The following is a 25,547-nucleotide window of genomic DNA, read 5'->3' on the forward strand; positions in this document are numbered from 1 at the left end:
AGCAAGTGAAGTTTTTCATCCTCATCAGAGGCGAAAGGAGAAGGATGGAATGAGTGAAGGGTGATAACTTGAGAGCGAAATGGTGTAGACAAGACTTTGGGCACATATCCTGGCCTGGGTCTTAAGGTTACCTTAACTAGACCAGGGGCGAAGTCCATACACGCCTTGCTAACAGAGAGAGCTTGCAAATCCCCCACTCGCTTTAAAGAAGTTAGAGCCAACAAAAGACCAACCTTAAGAGTCAGAATCCGTTCTGGAGCTGACTCCAAGGGCTCAAAAGGAGCCTCCATTAAGTCCTTCAGGACGACTGACAGATCCCAAGAGGGAATTCCAGGGGGTTGTGCTGGCTTCAGGCGGTGAACCCCACGCATAAATGCCGAGACCAACCTATGTTTGTCTAGGGGAATTTCATCTGACTCCCTTTGAGCAGCAACAGCTACGACATAAACTCTCAGAGTAGTTGCAGCTGCCCCTGCAGCAAATTTTTCTTGTAGGAGCTCCAGCACTGAACCCACAGTTGACTGGATCCACATCATGAGCTGGACACCAAGACTCAAAAACCCTCCACTTGGAGGAATACAGCCTTCTTGTGGAAAAAGCTCTCGCACTCGCAATGGTCTCCTGGATGTCTGCAGGCAGACTAGAGATTAAAGCTGGCAGCCTTTGATGGGCCATACCCACAGCTTCCAAATCTCGGAATGAGGATGCCATATCTTGCCCTGAAGCTGAGACAGCAGGTCTTGTCTGATCGGGATCTTCCACAGAGGGGAGTCCAGAAAAAGTATCCGCTCTGAGAACCATATCTGGGACGGCCAGAATGGGGCTACAAGTAGGAGACAGATCCTGCTCTCCCTCACCCTGCACAGAACAGCCGGGATCAGCTTGACAGGTGGGAACACATAGAGTTTCAATCTCGGCCATGGGTGAGCGAACGCATCTATGCCCAGAGGCGCTGGGGAGCTCAGGGAGAACCAAAGGGGGCACTGAGATGACTCCTGTGACGCAAAGAGGTCCACTTCTGCTCTGCCAAACACTTCCCAAACCTGGGCTACTGTTTGAGGGTTTAGCATCCATTCTCCCGATCTGAGTTTCTGCCTCAACAGAAAATCTGCCACGAGGTTCAGGATCCCAGGTACATGAACCACTCTCAGGTAGAGGAGTTTGTTCTGAGCCCAAAGGAGGAGACGGAGGAGCCAAAGGAGCCCCCCTTGATGATTTATATGAGATACCACCGCCATGTTGTCCATCCTGACAATGATGTGGCGTCCCCTGAGAAAGGAGAGAAAGTGCAGCAGGGCCAGGGATACAGCCCTGAGCTCCAAACTGTTTATGTGCCAAGAGAGGAACTCTCCCGTCTGCACTCCACACGCCGGCCTGCCCTCGAAGACTGGGCCCCAGCCGGTCAGAGAGGCGTCCGTTGTGATCATTTGCCGACTGAAAATAGCACCCATGTTGACTCCTTTTTGAAGAAAGAGTGGGTCCCACCACACTGCAAGGGTGCGGAAACAAACGCGTGACACTTTTAACAGGTGAAAGGCTGGTCCTGTCGATCGGACCCCTAAGAGCTTCATCCACCAAAGAAACGGTCTCATGTGAAGCAATCCTAGGGGCAGCACAGGGGATGCTGAGGCCATGAGGCCCAGGAGCCTGCGACAGGTGCTTACAGAGACATGATGGCCTAGCCTGAAGCGGGCCAAACATGTAACAATACTGGAAATCCGGGTAGGAGCCAGACGGGCCTGCATCTGAACAGAATCCAGGTGAACCCCTAAGAACACAGTCTGTTCGAATGGGTCGAGAACACTCTTTTCGGTGTTCAGTCTGAAGCCGAGAGACCGGATGTGGTGTAGAACGACATCTCTGTGGCGAGTCACTAATTCCCTGGAGTGGGCTAAAATGAGCCAATCGTCCAGGTAATTGAGTATACGAATACCCTGGAGCCTCAACGGGGCCAGAGCAGCATCCATACACTTCGTGTATCCATACACTTCGTGCATGTCCTGGGTGCCAAGGCCAGGCCAATAAACCTTTCCTCTGAAGGTGAATCTGAGGAACTACCTGTGCCGTCGGACAACCTGAAAATGAAAATATGCATCCTTTAGGTCTATAGTGACAAACCAATCCTCTGCACGAATTCGAGACATGATAGTCTTCAGTGTCAACATTCTGAACTTCCCTTTGTAAAGGGAGAAGTTCAGGCTGTAGGGCATTGCTCGACAGAACCTACCAATGACTTTATCAATGAACAACATGATTGAACAAAGCTTCATTTTGGTCCAAAAGATCCATTTCCTGACAGGAAACGCCTAGCCTTAACCGGAGTGATGACGTGACTTCTTTTAACAAAGGACTCTGTCTAAAGGACTTCTTAGCTCATCAGCAATAAACTAATCAGAACCCATCACGTGGATTTGATCACATTAAATCTATTGATTCTCTCACAAAACCCTCTTGTATTATCGGACGGAACAGGAAAATACCCATCAACGGATTTAAAGACGAATCTGTCCTATCAATACCTCCCTTGTGTTGACCGTCCATCGTGACCCGGTCACTCGTGACTCCGGTCAAAGTTTAAACTATGCTTAAGGACTCAATCTTGAATCTCAAAAGGGACAATTGTCGATTACTTAAAGTATTAACTATATACAGAATAATACATGCCATGATGTAATTACTAACATGTCTATTCAATGTATTCAATATGTGGGTTTTCTTCAAATGCATTATTGTAATCATTGTTTTAATTAGGTCAGTTTAGTAATATGTGTGTAAGAAGTGTGCCATGTTTGAGTTCTAAATGCAGAATTTATAATTCTCTGTAATTCTGTGTGAATTAAACATTGAAATTCAGTATCAGGAAAATATTAAGAAACTTTATATTGTTTTTAATAAAACAGGAGAATGTTCTGCAGATATCACGCGATGTGATCAATAGACAATAGACGAGGCGTGTCTAATCTCCGTAGCAACATCTCATTGGAGGATCGCTCCCTTAAAACTATGCTGTCCGAACAAGCTAATGTCAGAAGCTGGAGGTCAGAAGCTGGAAGTCAGAAATCAGAAGTCAAGAAATCGCTCGAAATCGGTCAGAAGCCGGACTGAAGCACCGCTACTTTGACCATGGCGGAAAAGTCGCATGGGTCATTGATAACTGATTGACCGGGGCTGATTTTCCATCGAACACCCGACTTCAACCACGAGCTGCGCCGCTGATCATTCGACAGCCGTCACATCCAGACTCCAAAACACTTCGTGAAATATCTGACCAAAGTCTCCCAAGAAGAGAGCCGCTCAAGCCAGACGCTCAGCCAGCAGCATCCTTCAAAGCTTCCGCGCAACCCACAGGGCTTTCCCGAGAAGACGTCACCTGAAAGACAGCCAATCCAGAATGGGATTCCGCTGTACACGAGTCACGGAACAACCCGATCACCTCAGCTGTCACAGCAAACGCAGGTACAAGCAAACTTCTCTCTCTCTTGCTGGAAACTGGTGAAACTCCTTTAAACCTAAAGAATCAAGCCGAAGCTCTGCTTTTGTGATTTTCCTCAGGTTATGAGTTAAGTTAGCACTGAACTTGGGACTTTTCATAACTCATCAACTCCGCGAATGTGTGTGCATGTATGTATGTGTGTGTGTGTGTTTAGCCTTAGTTTCCTGTAATCATTAGAAGTAGTCAATAAATCTTGTTTTGATTTTCACATATACGAGTTTCTTGTGCTGTGTATCAAATTACTGTCTTAAACTCAAAGATCAAGTTACCTCTTGCTTATAATATAATAATTACAATAATAACAATAATCATAATAAAATATTGTTACTGTTGGCCGCAGAATAATATTTTATCCAGAATTGGTAAAATACTCTAACCTCAATTTTCGCTGGACGAATAATTGATGAAGTGTTAAATATTAATTCTGAATCATTTACAGTGAATCATTTACAGTTGATTCAATACTTATTCCCTGTAACAATTAAATTGAGCTGATAAATAGGCTAAGTCCTTACAAGGCGATGCTCAGAAGCTTGAGGAACCATGAGGAACACCTTCTCCTTATCATGGATTTCAATAAGATTGAGCCATAGGTGGCGCTCTGCAGCCACCGAGCCCGCCATGGAGTGCCCTATAGCACGTGCAGTGTGTTTGGTGGCTCTTAAGGCCAAATCTGTGGCTCTGCGGAACTCCTTGACCACTTCCGGTGTCAGTCCCTGCTCCACAGAACCAACAAGGTTAGTGAAGTCAGCAGCTGCTGCATTAGTCAAGCGGGCGGAAAACAGCTGCTTTCAGGATCTGGAAATCTCACTATGCAGATCACTGAAAAAGGGCAGCTTTCTCCGCACTGGCCTAGAATTGGGGCCACTCAAAAACCTCTCATCTAGTTTAGATGACTGAGATTCGCGGGGCTCGTCGGGCCAATCAATAACGAACTTCTCTGTAGCGCAGGAAAGCATGTTGATAAGCTCTGAATAGGCCACGGAAGGCCGCGCTTCCGGGCCGCCAGGCAGGAGAACGTCAGCTGAAGCAGGCCCGAAATCCTCAGAGTCGGACGCTGCGGTGTAAATAACATCGTCTAGCCCGAAGGAAACCGTCTCACGTGCCTCTGGGCTAGGGCACAGATAATCATGCGAGAATTCGACCGGCAAAACCCTGCGTGTGTGCTCAGGAGAGGGAGGGAGAGAAAGGGCGAGGCCCGTCTGCTCGCTCTCCATGTCCTCGAGCTCTACATCCGAACCCCAGGTCGCGGATTCACGTGAGGCCTCGGTGGCTTCGGGAGCGCGACGTAGAAAAACGGATGACTCCTTCTCAAAAACCGCGAGTCTAGAATGGAGAGTTTTGAGAAGGAGATTTTCAAAGAATTTACAAGCAGAAGTGCCATGAACAGCCTCACGCGCATGCGAAAAACCCAAACATTTAACACATTTACTGTGTGGGTCGCTGCTCGCAATGAAGCGAGAACACGGCAGAATACAACGACGAAACTCCATGGCACTTCACCACAAGGAGAACTGAGTTCCACTATCACAGTCGCTGAAGTGTAGATGAAGAAACACTCGAATAATAATCCAAAATTCGGGTCAGATAAACTGTTGCAGAAGGGCTAAAATGGCCGCTTCGTGAAGGCAGAGAAATCTGAGGAGCAGATGACGCGTTTGTCAGTATAGGATGGTGACGTAAGAGCGTCGGGGCGGCGCCCGCGCCATCAGCCAATGATTTGGCTTGATTCTATACGGGCTTCAGGCAATCGGCACACCCAGAGGGCATTCCCATTGTGTCATAGCTACGAAGCATCGAGTGAACCTATGAAAGAGAACCACATTCTGCAACTATTACAACAGCATGGCTTCGTCATAGAAGAGTCTGGGTGCTAAATTGGCCTGTCTGCAGTCCAGATCTTTCACCTATAGAGAAAAGTACGTCAAAGATGACCACGAACTCTTCAGCAGCTGGAAACCTATATCAGGCAAGAATGATACCAAATTTCAACACCAAAACTCCAGAAACTCATAACCTCGATATAAGTCTTTTAGTTTCATTTTATTTAAATTTAAAAAACGTCCCAACATTTCCGGGATTTGGGTTCTATTAGGTGGCCTTAACCACTATGTACTTACATAAAAAATAAGTAAAATGTACTTATTGTGTTCATAATGTTTTGCAAAACACTTACTGCTATTGAGGAGGGATACGATTTAGGTTAGGGACAGGTTTGGTGGTATGGGTGGGTCAACAGTGTAATCATAAATGTAATTACAGAAATTAATTACAGATGTAATTACATGCAGGTATTTTTTTTAATATAAGTGCAATATAAAAACATGTATGTACACAATAAGCATTGTATCAATTATTAATTTAAATGCAACTACAAGTAGTTAAGGCCACCTAATATAAAGTGGTACTGTTACCTGTGTCTCTGGTGCCTGGTAGAAGAGTGATTGCAGAGATCAATCCTCAAAGAGTTAATCAATGTTCATCGCATTACACTGTTATCTCATATAGTGTTCACAGAGAACCTGCGGCATCTGGAAGTTCCTTCATCTCCATATGGAGCAGAAGACAGGACCCCTCAAATTGTAAATTTATATAACAGATTCAGCCTCATGTTTCAGTCATCTGTGCTTGATATGCAGATTATAGTATATATAGAAGATATATTTTCATGTCTTATTTTAATGGTTTTTAGGGCAGAGAGCTGTGAGTCTCACATAGAGATGAGTGATCAGTCCACCATGGATGTCCCTCCAGTCTTCAGACAAAATCAAACTTCAGATGTAATGGTGACTTCATTCTTATTTTTATTTTTATTATTATTATTTTTTGTGTGTGTGTGTGTGTGTGGTTGTTGTAGTACTCAAGACTGAGAATATTAATGGGGGTTGATTATGATTTCATATTTTTAACATTAGTTAGTGTGTAATGTTGCTGTTAGAGCATAAACATGTCTGCAAAGTTATGATGCTCAAAGTTCAATGCAAAGGGAGATATTTCTTTTAAAGAATTCTCTGTTTAAAGAGAACAACAAATGGCTGGTATGGACTACAACGAGCTTCTTCCCGGGTCAGTAACATCACTAACCCTAAAATTTACATAAACCCTGCCCATAAACCATGTTTTTACCATGCCTTTATTTTACACCGAACTGCTTCACAAACAAGGGTCAATTCAACACTGGATTTGCACAAAAGATTAACATGACAGGACATGCTAGTCGATGAGTTGAATCAACTCTACAGCAACTACATAAATTTATCCACTAACCGTTCAGAAACGTCCAGATGCATTCTAAAAGTCGTAACTTCTTCCTGAGTCTCTCCATCAGTGTCCGACTCTGGTTTGAACAATGTAAGGCTGAACGCCGTTACTGACAATCATCATTTTGGCTGCGTGAGATTCTCCAACTTTGTTGATGTTGAGCAACCGAAGCACGAGCTGGAAAGCAGGCAGGAAGCAGCAGCTCATTTGCATTTAAAGGCACACACACAAAAACAGCATGTTTTTGCTCATACCTAAACAGGGGCAAATTTGACAAGCTATAATAAATGATCTGTGGTGTATTTTGAGCTGAAACTTCACAGACACATTCTGGTGACACCAGATACTTATTACATATTGTGAAATGGGAATTATAGGTTCCCTTTAAGTGACCTAGATTTTAGACACAAGTTTTTGCTATTTTGGCAACAAAAATAATTACAAACAAATCCATAGCAGAACTGTTGTGTTTCTGAGCAACATGTTGCGCTGTTTCATAATTAAATGAAGCAGCTGCTTTGAACAAATCGGATGAATTAATGATTCGATGACTCACTCAGTAAGTGAGTTGTCACCACCAACTGGCAGTTTCAGCTTCATATTTAAAAGTAGGCTTATCATTTTATTGTTCCATCATAATTCTATATTAAAAATATCATTTTCAACATTATTTATGCAGATGTAATTGTACTAGTTCAGATGCAACTTCTGTGTCACCTCTGCAACATTATTGTTAGTTATTTGACTGGTAACAGCTCTATATAGTGTCTTATTATTCTAATTTATTGTATTATTATTGTATTTATTTATTGATTAAATATAAGACATTTCTCAGGTAGTAGATATGGATCCTTTAGATGAGTGTTGGTCTTGTCTTGGTCTCAACACACTCTGGTCTTGGTCCTGGTTTAGGTGGTCTTGACTACAACACAATAATCATGCAGTTATTACAAACTGAGTTTTTTAATCATTACATTGTAAGTTCCATTGCTGTATGAAATGAGCTGTATCAAGCTGTTGTTGTGAGCTCACTGCTGTACTATTGACCTGTGAATCATCATTGATATTCAGCACGTGCAGGAGCGGAGGGATCGCAGTGAAGCGTTCGAGAGCTTAGAGCTCTGGCTGGAGTCAAGAAGTCTGGAGAGCTGTGGACTGTCTCTCTCTCACCTCTTCTCTCTCTGCACCACTCTTCCGGTGTAAGTTTCTCTTTCACACCCTGTGCTGTTTGACTTACACCCATCTACACTGAGACTGATGTAGCTCAACAACCTACAACACTCCTATTATAACTAACAATGCTGCCGTTAAGTGTAAACCTGCCAGTTTGTGAACAGATTACATATTTTTATTTTTATTTTTTTTTATTTTTTTGGCCATCAACAACAAATTCCCCACACAATATCTGTTCAGCAGCATGGGAATTAGTTTGGGTCCTAGAAACCAGGTGGTAGAATTGTTATTACCTGCTGTTCTCAAAACAAGAGTAATAGATGCAAGCTCAAAATCCTCTCCCTATTTTTTTATGGAATTATAAATCATGCTTTCAGATCTAATACACATCACTAATACAGATAATAAACATACCATTATTTGCAGACAACTGAGTTTAAGGTAGAAATGTGTGGCCTCTTTTACAGTAAGAAAAGCATACAAGTCTTATTAATATTATCAAGTTTTCATGTGTAAGAATTTTGAGGGAAAATGTGTTTAATTGTCCTGCAATGACATATGGGTCCTAAAAATTTTTTAAAAACTTTTTTTTTTTTTTTTTGATTTTGATTTTGAGGTGAAATATAACTCTGACATGTTTTTTTTTTTTTTTTTTTTTTTTTTTCCCAACTAGTACGAGACTGTAAATTGTGTTCTCTCTCTCTCTCTCTCTCTCTCTCTCTCTCTTTGTGTGTGTGTGTGTTAATGGCAGATCTGAGAGAGGAGACGGGCTGGACAGACAGATGCACATCAGCCATGAGTCACTGGCTGAATTTGAGGAGCAGCTTTACATGTGAGAATCATCTCCTCCACTTGTTTACAGTCACCATGACAATGCTTTATCATTCCCAGTGCTACTGAATGTAGCATATGTCATTTATATATATTTATAGCCCCATAAAAATGTTGAATTAATTACATTATATGAGAAAATACATTGCAGTATATGATACAGATTAAATAATGTAACAATAATTGTATTGCGGGGACAGACAAGTAAAGCATAGACAGCAAGTGGCATTAGAAGACAATATGTTATTATTAGTTTTATTAAGGAATTAACAAATCAAGGGTCATGATTAAATGTGTTAATCTTATAATGGGAGTAAATGGTACCCTAGAAGCCCAAAAAAGTGCATCCACCCATCATAAAAGTAATCCATACGGCTCCAAGGGTTAATAAAGGTCTTCTCAAGCGAAGCAAAGCATTTTTGTAAGAAAAATATCCATATTTATAACTTCATAAACTGAAATCACTTGCTTATTCATGAGAGAGTCTATTTCTGGTGGAACGGTAACCTATGACCCGTATAAATACTTAAAAACTACCAACTACACTTAGTGCAAAGAAAATACTGCTATTTGCAAATAGCCTCTGACTAATATGAATCTGATTGTTGATCGCTTCTGTAGAGTTAAATTCAGATGTTTTGATCTGTTTTTTGTAGTGCCATTGAGATGTACCATGACCAAATTAAGTGGCTAAGTCAAGGAAACAGGAAGGTAATCTGGATTTCTGAGATGTTTTCATGAATCTGATTTAAACAGATGAACTGTGGTACCCAGTGTTGGTTTGATTTGATCTGTCAGGTGTTTGGGGTGGTGAACGGATCCCGAGTTGGAGTGCTTGTTGACACGTCCGATTTTAACTGCTTTGCAGAGAGACTAGCAGATCTACAGCGAGAGCTCTTAGTAGGACCTCAGATGAGTCACTGTGTCATACTTTATTTTGCTAATTTAATCAATTACACTGCTCATTTTGTGGTTTTTCTTCTTACTCGCTCATGTTACACCATCAAAGACTCTCATTGAGGAGCAACTGCGCTTCAAAAACCAACTGTATCTACTGTCCTACGGCTCAGAGGTCAGCAGCCTTTGGGACAAACCGCTAGATATCTGCCCTCTACGGTGAGTGACGTTGTTTGCAAGAATATTATCTATTTATAGTGTTATTTTTTATGAATCATATGGACAATGATCACGTAAACCTTTTGGGTCGTATAAATGGCTCACCCTGGCCACTATTTTCATTAGGATGCTTAGTGTCTGTTTAGAGAGACTCCTTGTTTTATTTTAGGTTTTCATGAGGGATGAGTGGGCACATGTGAGAACAGTTTATTCTTGTATTAGTTGCCAAGAAATCACTAGAGAGGAGAGAATGGGGAGATGAGATAATGAGAGAAGAGGATAAAGGCCACAGTTCTGATACAACTTTTTTGGCATCTCGTCATTCAAAATGAATCATTCTAAGACATGTGTTGAAAAATGGTGATGATGAAATGATACGCTCATAGGCAGCAGCCTAACTAAAACAGACCTCATATGTGACTCATTTGAAACACTCACACATGCAGCAACTCACACAAATAGGGAGACTAACCTTACATTTAATTTCAATAAAGTTTACATTAGCATGTTGCTAAGTCTGCGGCTTTAAAACAAGAAAATGGAACAATAAAAACCATTTTGTGGCTCTTTAATGTGTCGTGACAGATTGCTATAGCACCTCAGCTCAAGCGACTCGTGAACCACTCATCTCTTCATACTAGTTCATTTATAGCATCAAATAAACACAAATGAAAATGAGAAGGAATGTTGTTTCAAACGTGGAAACATGTCAGTACACACCATTTTTCAAGTTCAAGTTCATCGAGGTTAATCTTCTAACTCCTGACTGCTTTGACAGACAAAATGGCAAATTCGGCGTTATGATTGGTTAGATCGCTTGTCAATCAAACTCCCGACAAAGGGTTAATTGTATATATCCAGATGCCTCATTCAACTGCTCCACACGTCAACGCGTCCACCACCTTGGAACAGTTAAAAACATGCACATTCATCTTGCTCCTGAGTGTTCACAGACCAACTTTGGCTGTTCCAGTATGGCGGATGGCTTATATAGTGACCCATTGGAACATATATATATCTATGTATAGAACATATATATCTATGTATAGATATCTCTGGGTGTAATACTAAACATAAAAATACACACCCAAATATTTGGGTAAAATAGTCAATTAATTACACTGAAGTATTTGATTAAAATACAGACATTTACAGCAGCAACTATCACAGCATGTCAAGCACAAAGGTGGTTAAGACCTTTTTTTGGGCATTAAATAATGGCACAAATACCAGTAAATTGACTACCAGAAATCTTAGAAAATCACGTCACTTGATTAATGTAAATACTCTCCTCCCATAAATTTTGCATCTGAAAGGGAAACAGTTTTTTTTCTTTAAGTCCACACTTTTTTTTTTTTACTGCTAATCATTCACTGAGTGTCTTTAGTAAATCCTGACAGTGGTTTTTAAAATCAAAAGAGGGTTTGGGCTGATACAAGCTGTTAGTAAATCTGGCCCTATGTCTCCACAAAGGATGTATGCGATGCTTCCTTAGAATATGGCCAAAATAAGATATCTTTGAGTGCAATATAATTAAGATACCAACCTTTTGAACAGCTTGCATGTAGGGAGCTCAACCATGACGTCTGCAGAGGCAGCTCACTTCACAGCAAAATCCCCAGTGTTAAATTAACACCCCTCAGTGTTCATATGTGTCCACACCACAGAGTGTTAAAATAACACCGGAGCAGTGTTGAAGTTAATGAGATAATTAAGTGATTAATCAAGTGATGATTGTGCATTAGTGATTGACACCTGCTGTTAACAAGCAGAATCAGATACCAGATACCAGATACCAGCAGAAATACTGACTTACAGCATTTCACATTATTACACTTAATACTATCTAGTTTGACTTTATTTGTGCATACATCTCAAAAAACTCTTATTGAGAATTAACTGAGGTTTAGATGTTGATGTTTTATTTAATGTTTTGTTTTATTTAATGCTTTGTCGCCATTATGGAGATCAATGTTTTAGTTGTGCTCTTGACTTTTTAACCTTAGTTTTTCTTTGGCTCTTGCAAACATTTGTTTTGGCAAAAGAAACTATGATCAGGTCCTTATGGTTATGTTTTGATAATGATGTAATCATCATGTAATTACCTGATTCACTAATTTCATTCAGAGTCTAAAGCTCTGATTATGTGCATGATGTGTAATTTAATTTAATATTGATGATTGTAGCCAAGTGATTCTACAGCTTGAGATCCAGCAGCAATAAACTGAATTAATTCATAAATACATTGTGCATGAAAACTACTGCATAATTTAGACACACACAGACATTAAGAATCAGCATATGAATCTCAACAATGGTGACAGTCAACAAAATATTCAGACAAACAGATAAACTCTGAACATCACAAAACAAGCTACTAAAGTCACAACAAAACAACAGCAAAATAAAAGAAATAGTACAAATTAATGGAAAATAGCAGGACAATTCAGCTGCATAATTTATTCATGTCACAATGCATGCTGGGAGCCATAGATGATTTTTACTGGTGACTTCCATCATGCACTGCAGCATGAAGCATTTTGTTTGACTGTCACCACTGTTGAGTTTCATATGCTTATATTTGATAATAATTGTGTGTGTTTTAAAATACTTTAAATTATAACAGTACTGCTGGATCACAAGCTATAGCATCACAGGAATACTATAATGAAAAATTAATAAAACCACTTATATAATCAGTTATTAAATGTTGGATGAGATCAATTAATCAGGTTACATGATGACTAAAACATTATCATCATATAGCCAACATCACATGACCACATTTTCTCCTGAGTTTTGTTTGCCACAACAAATGTTCTTTATAAACATAAAGTTGCAGCAGCCAGAAAAAAAAGGTTAAAAAGTCAAGGGTCAAGAGCCTAACTAAAGCAAACACCTTTCACCATAACGGTGACTTCAAACAAAACTATTATTTTTAGTAAAACATCAACATCTAAACCTCTGTTAATTCTCAGTAAGAACTTATGTAGATGTATGTAAATAAAGTCAATCTGGTTAATAAGTGTAATAATGTGTAATAGCTGGACGTCAGTTGCAGTTGTTGTGTTTCTGCTTATCTTTCCTTCAGTGATTCTGCTTGTTAACAGCAGGCGTTTATCACTAATACTCAATCATCACTTAATTAATCACAATTATCTCATTAACTTCAACACTACTTCAATGTTATTTTAACACTCTGTGGTGTGGACACATATGAACACTGAGCAGAATTTGCTGTGTAGGTTTTGGAATATAGCTATATTATAATTTTTGTTTTTGCTACACATAAAGAATGTGAATGAAAGTATGCAGCAGGAGGCTCTTTCTTAGTGTCACGTCCCGTCTCAGGCTCAGGGAGTGTTATGCATGGGTCATGCAGCTTCAAGCTGGTGGAGGCTGTGATCTCCTGCAGGCACTACAGAGGACACTGACCCACTCACAGCTGGACACGCTGCTCATCATCCTGGCCGCTCGGTGAGAGTTTATTTTGCTATGATGAATCACTCTTTCTTAACTTAACTTGAGCCAGCAGCCATTTCATTTCCTTCACATTTGCGCCCACCTTTAGACATATTTGCCTAAAATAGTTTGAGTGCTGTAATTGGTCATATCTGAGGAGATGGTTCTAAAATGGCAGCCAAGGCCTATTTCCTCTCTCTGCATAATAGAGTGCAACAGCAGGGCTATAAAAGTAAAAATCTTTTTCACTTTCTTCTTAGAGAAATATTTGTTAAGTGATAACATAAGCCGCCTTTCCACCGTTGGGTCATAACAAGTGGAAATATAACTGGAACAATTGCTTACCATTCTTAGTACTGTTCAGCCCAACAGCGGTTTTAAACCGCTTTCAAGATAGATTTACCATGATTTGGGAGGTTGTTAAGTGGTGCTATATTCATCTGTAAAATAAAAAACTTGGTGCAGTTCAGGCTGAGAAGTGACAGACCACTACCATAAAGTACTGCAAATCATGTAATTCACAGTGCTTTAACTTATCTTTTCATTCTTTTTTGCTTCACATCAGATGTTTTAAAGTGTCCCTATTATGTTTTTTTCAGACATTACTTTTAATGCAGTATACAATATAGCTGTTTGTGAATGTTAAAGGTGCCCTAGAACTGAAAATTGAATTTACCTCTGCATAGTTACATAATTAGAGGTCTGTACATGGAAATGACATACAGCGAGTCTCAAATACCATTGTTTCCTCCTTATGTAAATTTGATTTGTGCAAAAGACCACTGAAGAACAGGCAAATCTCAACATAACACCGTGACACAACAGTCGGGATCATTAATATGTACGCCCCCAACTTTTGCATATGCCATCTCATGTTCAAGGTTTTAGACAAGCCAGTATTAACATCTGGATCTGTGCACAGCCGAATCAACAGACTTTATGTAGGTAAGCAAGCAAGAACAATAGTGAAAAATGTCAGATGGAGCAATAATAACTGACATGATCCATGATATCATGATATTTTTAGTGATATTTGTAAATTGTCTTTCTAAATGTTTCGTTAGCATGTTGCTAATGTACTGTTAAATGTGGTTAAAGTTACCATCGTTTCTTACTGTATTCACGGAGACGAGAGCCATGTCGTTATTTTCATTATTAAACACTTGCAATCTGTATAATTCATAAACACAACTTCATTCTTTATAAATCTCTCTCCAACAGTGTGTAACGTTAGCTTTAGCCCCATTAGCTGCAGCATAGGCTACTATCAAACTCATTCAGAATCAAATGTAAACATCTGCAAAATAAATACTATACTTACATGATCTGATATGCTGCATGACGAACACTTTGTAAAGATCCATTTTGAGGGTTATATTAGCTGTGTGAACTTGGTTTATGCAATGTATTATAGAGTTGCGAGCTTGGGGGCGGGGAGCACGAGCATTTAAAGGGGACGCACTGAATCGGCGCATTTTTAATTATTCCCCAAAATAGGCAGTTAAAACACTGAATAATAAAAAATCTATGGGGTATTTTGAGCTGAAACTTCACAGACACATTCAGGGGACACCTTAGACTTATATTATATCTTGTGAAAAAGGGTTCTAGGGCACCTTTAAAGGTCTTTATATTTATAACTAGTATAACATTTAATTAATATGGTAAAACCAACGACATCATTATGCTGGATTCAGACTACACAATATGAGCCCAATTTTGGCACAATCCATTTGATTTAGGGTGTCGTGGTGATTCGAAAATGGCAATGGGCATCGGGACGCAAAAATTAATTGTTTTATCTCATATAGCGTGTCATAGTGGATGGATGACAACTGCTTCACGACATTACAACAGGTAGCATGTTTCATTTTCATTCGGTCCTCCACGACTGGATCCGTCACATTTGTGAAGTTGACCAAAAGGAGCACAGAAGCTCTTTCGTACACACCTTTAAAAAATGTCAAAAGGAAAGAGAGATGATGGTATTGGTGCTGCTAGGTGGCAAAAAAGGTTTGTGGAACGATGGCAACAATAATCCTGCCTTTATGATTTTTCCTCAAGGGACTACAAATGCTGGCGAACAATAGCGTAGGTGCTTCAGCAACTTGGTGAGTGCTGGAATTAGCATTTATGCTCTTGTTTCCAGAAGTCAGTCACTAATTCTCAAAGGCATCACGCACATCATTAAAGACAGCAAGCAATGATTGGTTGGGAAGGAACGTCTAAGTCTAACGTGTTTCTTGTCCACGACACAACAAGAATTTAGGAGTCAAAATCGCATAATCTGACACAGAGGACTATCGTAAAAAAAATATTGTATAGTCTGAACCCGGCATTACTGCTCATATCGCTGACTTTGTATAAAGCGCTAGATACTGAGCTGAAATTCAGATATGGTAATAGGTTTTTGGTTTCCAACACATGCTGTAAGCAGGCGACCAATCACAACAGACTGGGCCATCTGACCACTCAGAGCAGAGTAGGTTCTCGGAAAGGACTGAATCTTTTATCAAACCATTTCAGATGCTATGAGAAAAGAGGTGATGCTACAATGTAGCCTCTATTATGAGAAAATTTCAGTGTTCAGTTCAGTGTTCCTATTGTAGGAGACAAAATTAGGAATGTTTTAAGTAGGCTATTTAGCTCAGAGCTTAGCTCGTAGAATGTTCATGGAGGAAAAAAAATGCTTTGGAACAAAGGCAGCTGAAAGAATGGGTGGTCAATGTCTTCACTGTGTTTGAGTTACTGATGTGAAATTATGTTTTGAATCTTATATAATGATTATTTGATGAATATACTTTATTTTCAGCCCTGATCAGACCGTGGACATTATCTGTGATTGTTTAGCTCTGAACCGAATGCCCTCTGTTCATGCGGTCGCCTACAACTGCAGCAGTCCCGCCGCCATTGTGAGGATTGACTGTTCTTTATTTAATATGCAGAGGGACATTTTCCATCTCTGTCACTGATTGATGTGTCCTGTCATAGGAGACTGTGAAGCGAATGGCGGCAGTTTCTGGGGGGAGATATCACCTTTTTTCTGCTGCACTGGTAATCTGCAAAATGAACATGAAAATATTGACAACTATCTCTTAAACTGGAATGAAACTGAAATTACATACAGTGGCACCAAAAAGTATTTGGGTTCACTTTATAAATTGTATAGGAATATCTGTTTGTGTTTGTCTACCAGGGTGTGGTAGACAGCAGTACAGATGTAGATCTTCTGTGGGCGGAGATTAAAGCAGCTCGGGATGTTCTTACCCAAATTCAGAACATGCGTCAGGGTCGACTTGGAGACACAGCTGTCACTGTTGAGTCAGAGGTGATCCTACATATAGTTACACAAAAATACTTCTGTAGACAGTCACGGTGAGATTTCAATACATAACCGTGAATGACCCTGGTGAAAAAGAATGATGGTTAAATGGATTAAATGTGCAGTTGTAGTGTGCTTTAAATCTAATCTTGCAGATACTATAATATAATTGAAACATAAGGCCACTTAAAGAGAGAACACTTTAATTATTGCTTTTCAAAGGAGTCCATGTTCTTTAGTGTGTAATATGGCTGTTTGAGCATGAAAAAGTCTGCAAAGTTACAAAGCGCAAAGTCCCTCCAGTGGGAGTTATTCCCTATGTCAGCACGCACTGTTTCTGAACTCCCTGAAACACCTCCACTGTAGTCTTGAGTTTTCTTCCAGAAACAAACATGTCACAATACTCCTGATTTAAATAGTTCCCACCCAAGGCATATGCAAAATAAGGGGGTGGGGCCTGGTTGAATTAGTAGTGTGTTAAAACTTGGGGTTATGGTAAGGGGGCGGGATATTTCCCAAACACAGTCAAAGCGCTTGAGCAATCACAACACACTGGTCCAGCCAACCAATCAGAGCACACTGAGCTTTTCGCAAGGAGGGGCTTCATAGAGACAGGAACTAAACAGAGTGTTACTGACAGACTGGGAAGAGAGGTGCTGCAACAATGTCAAATATAGGGGAAAAAATGTTTTTTTTTTGAACATTCAAGCATGAAAACCTATTCTTGTAGATCTCAGAAACAAAATCAAGACTTTGAAAAAGGGCATAATAGTTCCCCTTGAACACACTTAAATACACTTTTTTTAAAAAGTGCACTTTGTAATAATGTCAAATTAAAAGTTTCACCTAAATTACATTATAAATAATCATGTTTTATTAATCTTTTGTCATGCTCTAAAGAAGTGCGCTTGTTTTGATGTATTGACTAACATGAAGCACATGTAAAGTGCTTGATTATAATTTTAACCTCAGTGTGTTATTCAATATTAAATTTAAATGTAATATATTTTAAATCTACTAAACTGTGACTTCATCATTACAAATGGAATAACAAATATATATAAAATACATGGCATTCAAGTTTCAGTAGAAATGGCATTATATTTATGTAAGTATATTTTACCATAAATGTTTGTCAGTACATTCTGCAGTACACATATAAAACACATATAAAAATGTACTTAAGTCCTATATAAGTGGGTCAAAATACAGTCTAAAGTTCAAATAATGGCATTTATTGTAAATTAAAACTAAAAATTAAAAATAATACTAGTACTTCTTTTAAAAGTATGCTAAAGTGTACTTCCTTTTCACAGGGGTGAATATGAATGCTCATGAATGCTATGAGCTGAAATGTACTTTAAGAAATACTAGCATAGTATATGTCCAGAAAAAAATGGTATTTATATGGTACCCTGTTAGTACTGTGGCACATTTTGTTCATGAAATTTGAAATGTGTTTTCTATCAGTTTCTCCTATGATGCATGTTTCACGATTGTGAGGGCTGGAAACGTTTTCACTTTCAGTCTGAACTTCTACCTTTCCAGATCTCCACGGGTTTGAGTAGCCTTACTCTTTCTGACTTCAGTCCTGTACGTTCTGCTCGTGGTGCTCCGCTGTGCATCAAACCCACAGGCCCAGCACCCAGCAGCTCCAGTGAATGGCTGAAGATCCACGGCCTGAAGGGTATCTGCCATGCCTCGCCTTTTCAACCTCTGTAGAGTTCACTCTTCAGTTGACACATGACATATGACAAAGATGACATATTTCCAAGTGAAACAGAATATTCAACAAGAAAAAAGTAGGGTGGGAAATTAGTAAAAATAAAGTTGGCATGAAACAGAAGTTATGATAGTCTTTTCTCCCATATTGTGCAGTATATCAGAGTAAAACAGCTTCTCAAACAAGAACAAAAGTAGGGCAGGGCTTGATTTTGTCCAGGGGGAGTTGATTGGATGGTCGTGGTTTCCTATTGGTGGATCTTATGTGAGTGACAGGTTGCCCCGCCCTCATGCCAGTAAGAACATCATCAGAGAAGAAAAAATTGTCCATTTTAATGTCATGATGACTTGAGAAATGTCAGAATGCTCTAAATTTTCTGAATAGGCAGCTGTAACTAACAAAAAGTGCAGTCTGACAATCTTACAGACATATTTATAGCAGCATGTGGCAGTTTAATTGCGAGTGTGTGTGTCTTGTGTGAGTTCTCTTGATCAGAGTGGTTAGTCTTGGCTTACAGTTGTGTTCATGCAGCTCAGAAGCTGGATCTATATCAGCTGCTGGCTCGTAATGCCTATTCTCCACAAGAGACGTTTGTGCCAATCTTGGGAAAGACTGTTTCCGCTACAGTTCATGAGGTGATGCACATGTCCTGCTGCATTTATGAATCCACTTTGAGTCCCATCTGTTCACCTGTACAGCAGTGTTTATCAACTAACTCTAACTGTGTCTGTCTGCAGCGGGTGATGGTACAGTTTGTGTGGCATGATGGAACAATGAAGAATTTGCATGTCGATCTTCCATCACTGCAAAAGTACCAGGTATATTTTTAAATCCACAAACTCCATGTGACAAACTTGGACTGACTTAAACCCAACTAGCACCATAAGCAATGTTAGCCATTTCACTAACCTCCACCAGACTTAATCTACCTTCAAGTGCACCTGGTAAACTCCTACTTTCAAGCAAACAGTGAATTCACTAGCTTTACATTAGCTGACACTTTTCGTGCATTTATTGCTAAAAATGTGGAGCCCTACGCATTAAATGCATGGCAAAAATAAATCAAGATATCGTAACCACAAATGAAGAATTCCTTCTTATGATTTATTAGAAGCGGCTGATGGATGCTGTGCAACTGTTTGAAAGGAGAGTTGAGTGGCTGAACAGGATGGGCAGCCAGCAGATATGGGGATCTGTGTGCGAGCAGAGGTGAGAACCTTTAGCTGAGACAGTGTGTACCAATCATTTCACTAGCACCCTGCCCAGTGAACTTCACTCTGGACGTCACAAATCATACAGATAATATTCTGAAGGGCACTGCAGATCGCACAGAGAACAATATACATTGGCCCGTATTAAAAAGAAGTGCATTTTAGTATACTTTTAAAAAGAGTACTTATTATGGAAATAATATACTTTAAAAGAATATACGGTAACACTTTATTTTACAGTGTCATTGTTTACATGTAGTAAACAATGTACATGTAGTACATGTAGTAACTGTAGTAATAACTATAAATTATGCATAATTACATGCAATTAACATGTAGTTTATTATTATTACTCAGTACTTAAATGTATAATTACACTGTAAAATGGACACCTTGAAATAAAGTGTAACTGAATATACTTAAGTGTGAACTAAATGTAATGTTTTCACCACTTACTTGCATGTTATTTACAGTTAAATAAAAATGTATTATGGTTTAAATGGTTAGTTCACCAAAAAAAAGAAAAAAAAAGAAAAGAAAATTCCTGTCATTAATTACTCACCCTCATGTCGTTCCAAACCCGTAAGACCTTCGTTCATCTTCGGAACACAAATGAAGACCGTTTTAAAGAAATCTGAGCGATTGCTGTCCCTCCATTGACAGTCTACGCAACTACCACTTTCAAGCTCCAGAAAGGTAGTAAAGACATCATTAAAATAATTCATGTGGCTCCAGTGATTTAGCCTCAGTTTTATGAAGCGATGCGAGTGCTTTGTTTGCTAAAAAAACAAAAAAAAAAAAAAAAAAAAACATAATTTACTACTTTATTTACAAAATATTAATCTTCAGTGTGTTCACGAGAGTACCACGACCGTGCTGTGTTGATGCGAGAGCAGACGTTGCATGAACGTGCGTTGGAGATTCATATTTTGTAAAAAATTTTCATGAAATTGAATTTTCATTTTTGGGTGAACTAACCCTTATATATATATATATATATATATATATATATATATATATATATATATATATATATATATATATATATATATATATATAAAAATTATAACAAATTATAATCAAGTACTTTACATGTGTTTAAGTTTGTTAGTCAAGACATCAAAATAAGTGCACTTTTTAAAAGAATGACAAAATACTTTTTTTTTTTTTAATTTATAATGATTTAAAATGTACTTCTATGTAAAATCTTTAATTTGACTATAACAAAGTGGACTTCTTAAGTGTACATAAGTATGTTAAGAAACAGTCATGAAAGTGTGCTCTCTTTAAGTACACTTAAGTGGCCTATTATTTCATGAATATTATATTATCTGCAAGTACAGATTTTTTTTTTTTAAATACACTTAAGATTTGAAGTACACTACAAGTGCACATTCAATTAAGTGCACTTCTTTTTCACAAGGAATATCACTTCAGAGGACGTGGAGGGGAAGTTTTTGACATGATTTATGTATGTCATCATACTGAAACAAGACAAGTTTTGTCTGTGTTCAATGACTTCCAATTTTATCAACAGACATGCAGTGTGCCATGTTTAGGGAGCAACTGCATAGGGTTCCTGTGAACTGGAACTCCACTTGTAGTTTTCGACTGGTTTTACTTGAGGACTGTACAAAAGTAAACAAAATCAGCCTTAAAATCGATCATGGAAATGTATTAAAAATCCCATGAACTGCACTAACTCAACCATATACAAAACAACAGCAGCAGACGTGTGCTTTACAGTCTTGATGGTTTGAGTGCTTTTTAAAAGCTCTCAGTAGCCAATAATTTAAAAACAACCCCACACAAAACACATTACGGTCAGCACAAACAATGTTTATCCCTGTAGATAAACTTGAGTATTAGTGCATATTGATCCTTGTTTGCCAGCCTTTAACTGTTGTGGAAATCCATTAAGTGGAGTGATGTTGGGTATGGAGGATTCAGGGATCTGGAGTGTGTTTGTGTGTCTCAGTCTCTCTGTCTGTCTCCATACAGGGTGCAGATTCTTCTGGACATGTCTGGGATGAACACCCACTACCAGCTCCACATCCAGCACGCCCTCCGGATACTCCTGCAGGAGCAGCTGGCTAATAAACACAGCTTCAATGTCATTGTGTAGGTCAAACACACTGTCAGGTGTTTTCACCCATTTTAGTATGACAGATTAGGATCTGCCATTTGGTCCAAAAGTCTCCTGCTGCTTTCTCCCTAGAGCTGATTTTATATCTTGAATATTATGCTTTTTTTCTATGTTCTTTAGTGTGTAATGTTGCTGTTTGAGCATGAAAAAGGTCTGCAAAAGAACAAAGCAAAGTCCCTCCAGCAGGAGTTATTCTCTTTATCTGTGCGTGCTGTTTCTGACCGCCCTCCACTGTAGTCTTGAGTTTTCTTCCGGGAATGAACACGTCACAGTATTCCTCATTTCAATTATTCCTGACCAAGGCATACACAGCAAAATCCCCAGAGTTAAACCAACTCTGCTCAGATTACATATGGTCCTGCTCTATATAGTGTTAAAGTAACACTGAAGCAGAGTTAAAGTTAATGAGATAATTAAGTGATTAATTAAGTTATGATTGAGCATTAGTGATGAACACCTGCTGTTAACAAGCAGAATCACTGAAGAGAAGCATGACTACAAATGACTTCTAGCTACAGCCCTAGATGAAATCAACTGAAGATAAAAGACATTAAATTAAACAACTCCACAAACAGTATATTATCTCATTAACTTTAACTCTGCTTCAGTGTTATTTTAACTCTATGTAGAGAGGGACCATATGTTCTCTGAGCAGAGTTGATTTAACTCTGGGGATTTTGCTGTGTATGCAAAATAAAGGGATGGGCTCTGGTTGAGTTCGTTAGTAGTGTGTTGAAAGCCACAGTTATGGTAAAGGGCGGGACATTTCCCAAACACACTGGAAGCACTTGACCAATCACAAAACACCGGACCAGCCGACCAATCAGAGCACACTAGGCTTTTCGCAAGGAGGGGCTTCATGGAGACAGAAACTAAACAGAGCGCTACTGACAGACTAGGAAATGAGGAGCTTTGGAAAAAAGGCATAATAGGTCCCCTTAAAGTTTTACTTCTATACACTCTAAAAAAATGCTGGGTTACAAAAACAACCCAAGTTGGGTTGAAAATGGACAAACCCAGTGATTGGGTTGTTTTTAACCCAGCGGTTGGGTTAAATGTTTGCCCAACCTGCTGGGTAGTTTTATTTAACCCAACTATTGTTTAAAAATTACTGTATTGCTTGCTTAAAATGAACCCAAAGTATGTTGGAAATGAACGTTTATTAATATGTTTAATAAATGAACATTTATTAATAAGTTTAATGAATAATAATTAAACAATTAATATTAATTAAACTGCTTATTAATAAATGTTCACCTTTTGATTATATAATTGTTTCTATTTTTAATTTCCAACCTATTTTGGGTTCATTTTAAGCCAGCCATATAGTAATTTTTAAACAATAGTTGGGTCAAATACAAACATTTAACTCAACCGCTTGGTTAAAACAACCCAATCGCTGGGTTTTTCCATTTTCAACCCAACTTGGGTTGTTTTTAACCCAGCATTTTTAGAATGAATGAAACTTGATTTCTATACCTCCATTGAAAGGTCATTCCACCAATACATTCAAGCTTTAAAAGGATTACAAAGACATTGTAAAAGTAATGCATATTAATTGAACAGTTTAATTCAGAACCAATCAGGTTTGTGAGTCGAGCAAGTTCGGTTGACTATATTTGTTACACACTATGCAATGGCGTTGTTCAATGTTTATTGAATAAAAGCCGAAATCTGTTGTAGAGCGATCCTGTCTCTTCAGAAGACTTTAGATCTATACTTTAAATTGGCATGATATATTCATATTATTTATTTGTAAATCTAGAGCAGAACAGCTCACAGAGGTGCATTCGGCACTTTGCATAAATGCAAATTTGCACTTTTCAGCTAAAAAAATGGGTCTATGCGTGACACAACTGTGTCGGAGGAGAATTGAGGTACAGGTACAAGCAGGAACAAACTGGCTATAGGGAGCACTGGGACTTTTCTCGGTTGGCTGCTCAACTTGTGGTCCAGCTGTCGATCCCGAATTTAGATGCCAAGTAAATAAACAAAGGTTTTAATAGGAGAAAATATAATTCTGACATCATCTGGTCAGTCTATTTAAGCTGCGGTGGTGGATCGTGACAACATAGTCAACAGATTTGAAAATATATATTAGATAATACAGCAGACAGCAGTTTTTCATCAGGCTGGTATGGTGCCAGGCAGTTTTAAAGTGCTAGTCCACTTCTGCTCGCCATATGTATCAAATTACCACTGTATCATGGTACAGCTCCAGAATGCATCTTAATATTAAAGGCTCTGTGATGATATCTATGGAAGAAACTTTAACATCCATGAAACCTTTCAAATGGTTCTTTATAGTAGATACATATTCTTCAGATGATTAAAAATCTTCACTTAGAAAAAGTGGTTATTTTAAGATCTGTTTACTGAGAGATTCCCAAGCTAACAGGGAACATTCTCAGAACATTCTGACAAGGTTCTCTCAAAGTTTTGAACAAACGTTCATCCAGTAACGTTAATAGAATGTTTGGCTAGTTCAATAATATTCTCAAAATGTTAGCACAAAAATGTTACACATCATTCATAGAACTTTTCTTTGAAACATTTTAGTTTGTCTTACATTTTTTAAATGTTACTACTGGTTTCAGAGTGTTCCGAGAACATTCAAAAGTAACGTTCTCATAACGTTTGCAAAACTAGAAAATGAAATGCTTCCTTAACGTTCGTATAACCAAGAAAACATGTTTTTAAAACTTTTTTAAAAATGGATGTTTTGAACATTCAAGGAACATTAAGAATAGCGTTTTAGCATAATGTTTTTAGAACCCTTGAGGAAACCAAAATGGTTCTTCTATTACACTGGAACCTTTTGTTATCTTTTTCTTAATAGTTTAATTTTGTAAGAGTACATTGAAATCTGTAAGGGTCTCACATGCACCTGTGCGAATTCATCACTTTCATACATCAGTTAATGTACAGAATCATTTTTGCATCATCGCACACACTTACACAGAGGAAATGAAGACATTAATGGACCAGTGTAAAGCCTCTGTACCATTTATCAGTTTTCTGCAGTTGTCTGCTCCTGTTTTAGCATAGTCATGAGTGCTCTACTTTAGTCTGGCATGAATAGAAGTCTTAATAGATTTTGCCTGGCAGCACACATACCTGCTCTTAATACTGCAGAGCAGCTGCACGCTTCACTCCAGAGTATTTCGTCATGTCACATTGATGAACATTGTCACTCCGTTATTTGATGAATCTACACTCTAACTTTATGGTGAAGCCACATTTACTTAAATGCCTTGTATGTGTTTTTATATAGGTCATGTTCTACAGTAGCCTTTGAACTCTGTTCAATAACATTTATATGCCTAATTTTATCTATTTTCATAACTTGATTGTTTATATATGGCCTAATTTGAAGTTAGCCATTGGCAGTTAGCTTACATGAGGATGTCATACGAGGTTCCTTTTGACATTTATGTACACCGTCCTTTTTTTATCCTACACAGCGCTGCAGTGATGACGTATTTATATAGGCCAACCCGTAAATTAGCATCTTGCTAACAAATATATGTTCTAAGAACGTTTTGGTAATTTCTGAATGTTCTTGGAATATTCAAAACGTCCAGTTTCAAAAAAAGTTTTTCTTGGTTATGCAAACGTTATGAAAACATTTTAGCATTCTTCAAACATTATGGGAATGTTACTTTTTGAATTAACGTTTTGAAACAAGTAGTAACATTAGACAAACGTCCAACTTAAATGTTTCAGAAAAAACAGTTCCATAAATGATAATTGTGACGAGAAGGCGGGCGAGAGCCGTGAGGGAACGGCGCGAGGCCGGTGACGCGAGT

General features: G+C 38.7%; 1 protein-coding gene across 9 annotated transcripts in view; it reads left to right on the forward strand.

Moving 5' to 3' along the window:
- Positions 1–25,547, forward strand: part of vwa3a (von Willebrand factor A domain containing 3A) — a 48,725-nt gene that overhangs the window by 3,476 nt on the left and 19,702 nt on the right. For 4 of the 9 annotated variants that reach the window (XM_048189399.1, XM_048189347.1, XM_048189364.1 and 1 more), the window contains exons 2-16: positions 6,186–6,279; positions 7,826–7,953; positions 8,679–8,759; positions 9,415–9,469; positions 9,557–9,658; positions 9,768–9,874; positions 13,226–13,351; positions 16,149–16,248; positions 16,328–16,390; positions 16,533–16,664; positions 18,207–18,345; positions 18,913–19,016; positions 19,119–19,199; positions 19,493–19,590; positions 21,594–21,713. In XM_048189399.1, coding sequence (XP_048045356.1) covers positions 6,186–6,279; positions 7,826–7,953; positions 8,679–8,759; positions 9,415–9,469; positions 9,557–9,658; positions 9,768–9,874; positions 13,226–13,351; positions 16,149–16,248; positions 16,328–16,390; positions 16,533–16,664; positions 18,207–18,345; positions 18,913–19,016; positions 19,119–19,199; positions 19,493–19,590; positions 21,594–21,713 — 1,530 coding nt within the window. Of the gene's footprint in view, positions 1–6,001; positions 6,076–6,185; positions 6,280–7,825; positions 7,954–8,678; positions 8,760–9,414; positions 9,470–9,556; positions 9,659–9,767; positions 9,875–13,225; positions 13,352–16,148; positions 16,249–16,327; positions 16,391–16,532; positions 16,665–18,206; positions 18,346–18,912; positions 19,017–19,118; positions 19,200–19,492; positions 19,591–21,593; positions 21,714–25,547 lie in introns of all 9 variants that reach the window. The other 5 variants (XM_048189373.1, XM_048189382.1, XM_048189356.1 and 2 more) reach the window with 5 other exon arrangements.

The sequence above is a fragment of the Megalobrama amblycephala genome, linkage group LG1 (assembly GCF_018812025.1).
Source record: "Megalobrama amblycephala isolate DHTTF-2021 linkage group LG1, ASM1881202v1, whole genome shotgun sequence".
Taxonomy (NCBI): Eukaryota; Metazoa; Chordata; class Actinopteri; order Cypriniformes; family Xenocyprididae; genus Megalobrama; species Megalobrama amblycephala.